The sequence below is a fragment of the Leuciscus leuciscus genome, assembly GCF_965113295.1.
Source record: "Leuciscus leuciscus genome assembly, contig: HAP1_SCAFFOLD_621, whole genome shotgun sequence".
Classification (NCBI taxonomy): domain Eukaryota; kingdom Metazoa; phylum Chordata; class Actinopteri; order Cypriniformes; family Leuciscidae; genus Leuciscus; species Leuciscus leuciscus.
The window spans coordinates 17,501-21,055 of NW_028118118.1; the positions used below are offsets into that span (position 1 = coordinate 17,501).

Below are 3,555 nucleotides of genomic sequence, written 5' to 3' on the forward strand. Positions count from 1 at the left end.
TTAAATAGAAATTGAATTGACAGAGAGACAGAGAGGAGACGAGGCAGTGCATAAGTTATCAGGCCTCACCTCATTAACTGATACATAGTAACGAGGCTGCTGGAAACGAGGCGTGTTGTCATTTTTGTCCCTCACCACTATCCGTACTTCATGCAGAATAACCGTTCCCACCAGCTCATTGGTGCACTGAATCCTTACCACAATGGTGGTGATGTAACTGGGCGGCTGGAAGAAAGAACATAAAGAGGTTTATAGAATTTAGAGAGACCAACTATTGTAATCGGATGCATTAGCAAATCATGAAACAAGGACCATGTGAATGAGATCTGAAAGCTGAAAACAAACATACAGTATAAAAGTACATATGGTAATAAATGGCAACACAACCCATTTGTGATATTTTCAAAAGCTATGACCAGTCATCAATAACATTAGAATAACTAGCATTAGTAAAGCGCATTAACAATACAGCCAATCAGCAATCTCTAGCAATAAGATGCCTGTTTGTGTGAATACACAAGATTACATAACTGAATGCAACAATGCAAACAGGATCAATGTCAAGTCTTCTCATTTTCTTTTAGGTAAATAAGGTGTTTGGCTGCAAGTACTCAGAATGAAACAAACAGTGGAGCTGTTGAGTGAAGTGGCTGAATCCCACAAAGCCTCCTGAAGAGGACGAGGAGGAGGAAGAGGAGGGAATGTCCTGTAATCATCATCAATAGTGGCAAGAGAAGCCTGTCACTACCACAATGCTTTTCAGACGAGCACACAGACACATGTGTGGTGCTTTATAGAAGATTGGTGTAATGCACAGACAGGCAGTATAAGAGGGAGGAGATGAAGAACTTGGAATGGGAGAAATCACAATGATCATATGGTGGCTGTAGGAGGAAAATCTTCTGCCTTTTCAGTCTTTTTGATGGAAGCATTGGCTGGTCTTGTACTCTAGAACGGTAAATTAAACTGAGAGCACAGTCGAATAAAGCAAAAAAAAAAAAAAACGTATACAAATATTTGCTATGTAAATATTTGCTTAATAAAAGATAAAGCAACAGACAATCCTATTTACTCATGTTCTATGAATCTGCAATTACTGTAAATATAGTGTAGTCAAAAACATTATATAACAAACAACCTTAATAATCACCATCATCATCATCATCATCATCATCAGCTAAACTATATTTAATATGTAAAAGAAAAATGTTTAAATATCTTTTAAATAATTTTACTTTAGAAGCATGCTTGCATTAGATTTTTTTAAAATAATGAAACATTATTTTTTATCATGAATTATTTTTAAGCATAAACCTCACACAATATTGTTATATTTATACTTAAAAAATTTTTTGAGAATTTATGAATAACAATAATAATCTAAAATATACATATTTATATATATATATATATATATATATATATATATATATATATGTATATATATAAATGTCTAAATATAGTTTAAATAGAATGAATGTACTTGAAAAGCAAACTTTTTTTTACATAAATGGTAAAATAATTTTTAAGCATAAATATATACACACACAATATTTCATTATATATATATATATATATATATATATATATATATATATATATATTTTTTTTTTTTTTTTTTAAACATAATAATAATAATACTATCTATTACCATTGCAGTCATATCTGACTCTTGGTGATTATATGACCATCAAGACTGTCCATGGATATCCTTGGCATTGTTTTTTCCAGGGTAGGTTTGCCAGGTCTTTCCCCAACCCTCCCCATTACATGGCTTGGGAGTGGGACTCACTGACACACACACACATTCACACCTACGGACAATTTAGTGTCTCCAATTCACCTATACTGCATGTTTTTGGATTGTGGAAGAAACCGGAGCACTTGTAGGAAATCCACACAGACACAGGGAGAACATGCAAAAAAATCCACACATAAAGGACTCCTGGCTCAGCCTGGACTCGAACCGGGGACCTTCTTGCTATTAGGAGAGAGTGCTACCCACTGAGACACCGTGCAGCCCAATAATAATGCTACTGCTAATAATAAATTATCTTTATTTAAGATATAATCTCAGAAAATTCTTAATTTCTCATGCAATTTTGCATAAGTATATTTATCTTGATTTAAGGCTGTTAAAATATTTTAATAGAAAGACTAAAATACTTAGTAAGAAAATGTTGCAGTGCTGTGTGGCTGTCATGATCTTATTACCGTGGCATAATAATAATATTAATAATTCGTTACATTTATATAGCGCCTTTTCTGAGACCTCAAAGCGCTTTACATAGATGGGGGAATCTCCTCAACCACCACCAATGTGCAGCATCCACTTGGATGATGCGACGGCAGCCATATTGCGCCAGAACGCCCACCACACACCAGCTTACTGGTGGAGAGGAGACAGTGATGAAGCCAATCAGTATATGGGGATGATTAGGAGGCCATGATGGACAGAGGCCAAGGGGCAAATTTGGCCAGGATGCCGGGGTTACACCCCTACTCTTTTTCGAAGGACATCCTGGGATTTTTAATGACCACAGAGAGTCAGGACCTCGGTTTAACGTCTCATCCGAAGGACGGTGCTCTTTTTTTGGCAGTATAGTGTCCCGTCACTATACTGGGGCATTAGGACCCACACAGACCACAGGGTGAGCACCCCCTGCTGGCCTCACTAACACCTCTTCCAGCAGCAACCTGGTTTTCTCAGGAGGTCTCCCATCCAGGTACTAACCAGGCTCAGCCCTGCTTAGCTTCAGTGGGCAACCAGTCTTGGGCTACAGGGTGATATGGCTGCTGGCATGTGTTGGTGAGCTGCAAACTGGGATGAAATGTATTGTAGCGCTTGTTTGCCTTAGACTTAGAGGCTTCAGGCAGACTTCCAAATCAAGGTTTAGGAGTAAGGTTAGTGTAAAGGGATAGAATATACAGTTTTTAAAGTATAACCATTATGTCTATGGACAGTCCCAACAAAGATAGTAAACCAGACGTGTGTGTGTGTGTGTGTGTGTGTGTGTGTGTGTGTGTGTGTGTGTGTGTGTGTGTGTGTGTCAGTCAAAGGACAACAGCAGCAATATGTTATTTTTGACAGAATGTGCTTGTCTGTTTACTCACGTCTCGGTCCAGCACTCGTCCGGTGCTGTTGAGATACAGTCTCTGCAGTGCGGGGTCAAGGATAACCCAGTAATCATAGTTGTCCAGCAGTGTCAAGGAGATGGTTCTATCTGGATCCTGAGCGCGACCGTTGATCTCCATTTTTTCCACTAGAACGGTACCTGACAGAAAGAGATTGGCAGGAAATGGTTTGGTTTCCAGGTGCATGATGGGATATTGACGTCCTCAAGTTATATGTAAAATACAAGTAATAAATGCTTATAATAATAATGATTTCCTTATGAATAAATAAAAGTTGTAAATCCTCATTCTGTACAGATTCATTAGTGTTCTATTTTGGCTCATAAATATCTGTGTATGAGAAGCTGATTATGTAAGAATTTGAAGGTCATAATTTCAGCATGTGTTAATGTATGGTTGGCTGAGTTTTCGCCTCTCCTC

General features: G+C 37.7%; 1 protein-coding gene across 1 annotated transcript in view; it reads right to left on the minus strand.

Annotated features, from left to right (window-relative positions):
* Positions 1-3,321, minus strand: part of LOC309491839 (protocadherin-15-like) — a gene marked incomplete at both ends in the record, with an annotated part of 19,055 nt that extends 15,734 nt beyond the window's left edge. The window contains 2 exons of the mRNA XM_082190864.1: positions 70-225; positions 3,115-3,321. Of these exons, the coding sequence (XP_082046990.1) occupies positions 70-225; positions 3,115-3,321 (363 nt within the window). The remainder of the gene's footprint in view (positions 1-69; positions 226-3,114) is intronic.
* Between the last annotated feature and the right edge of the window lie 234 nt (positions 3,322-3,555).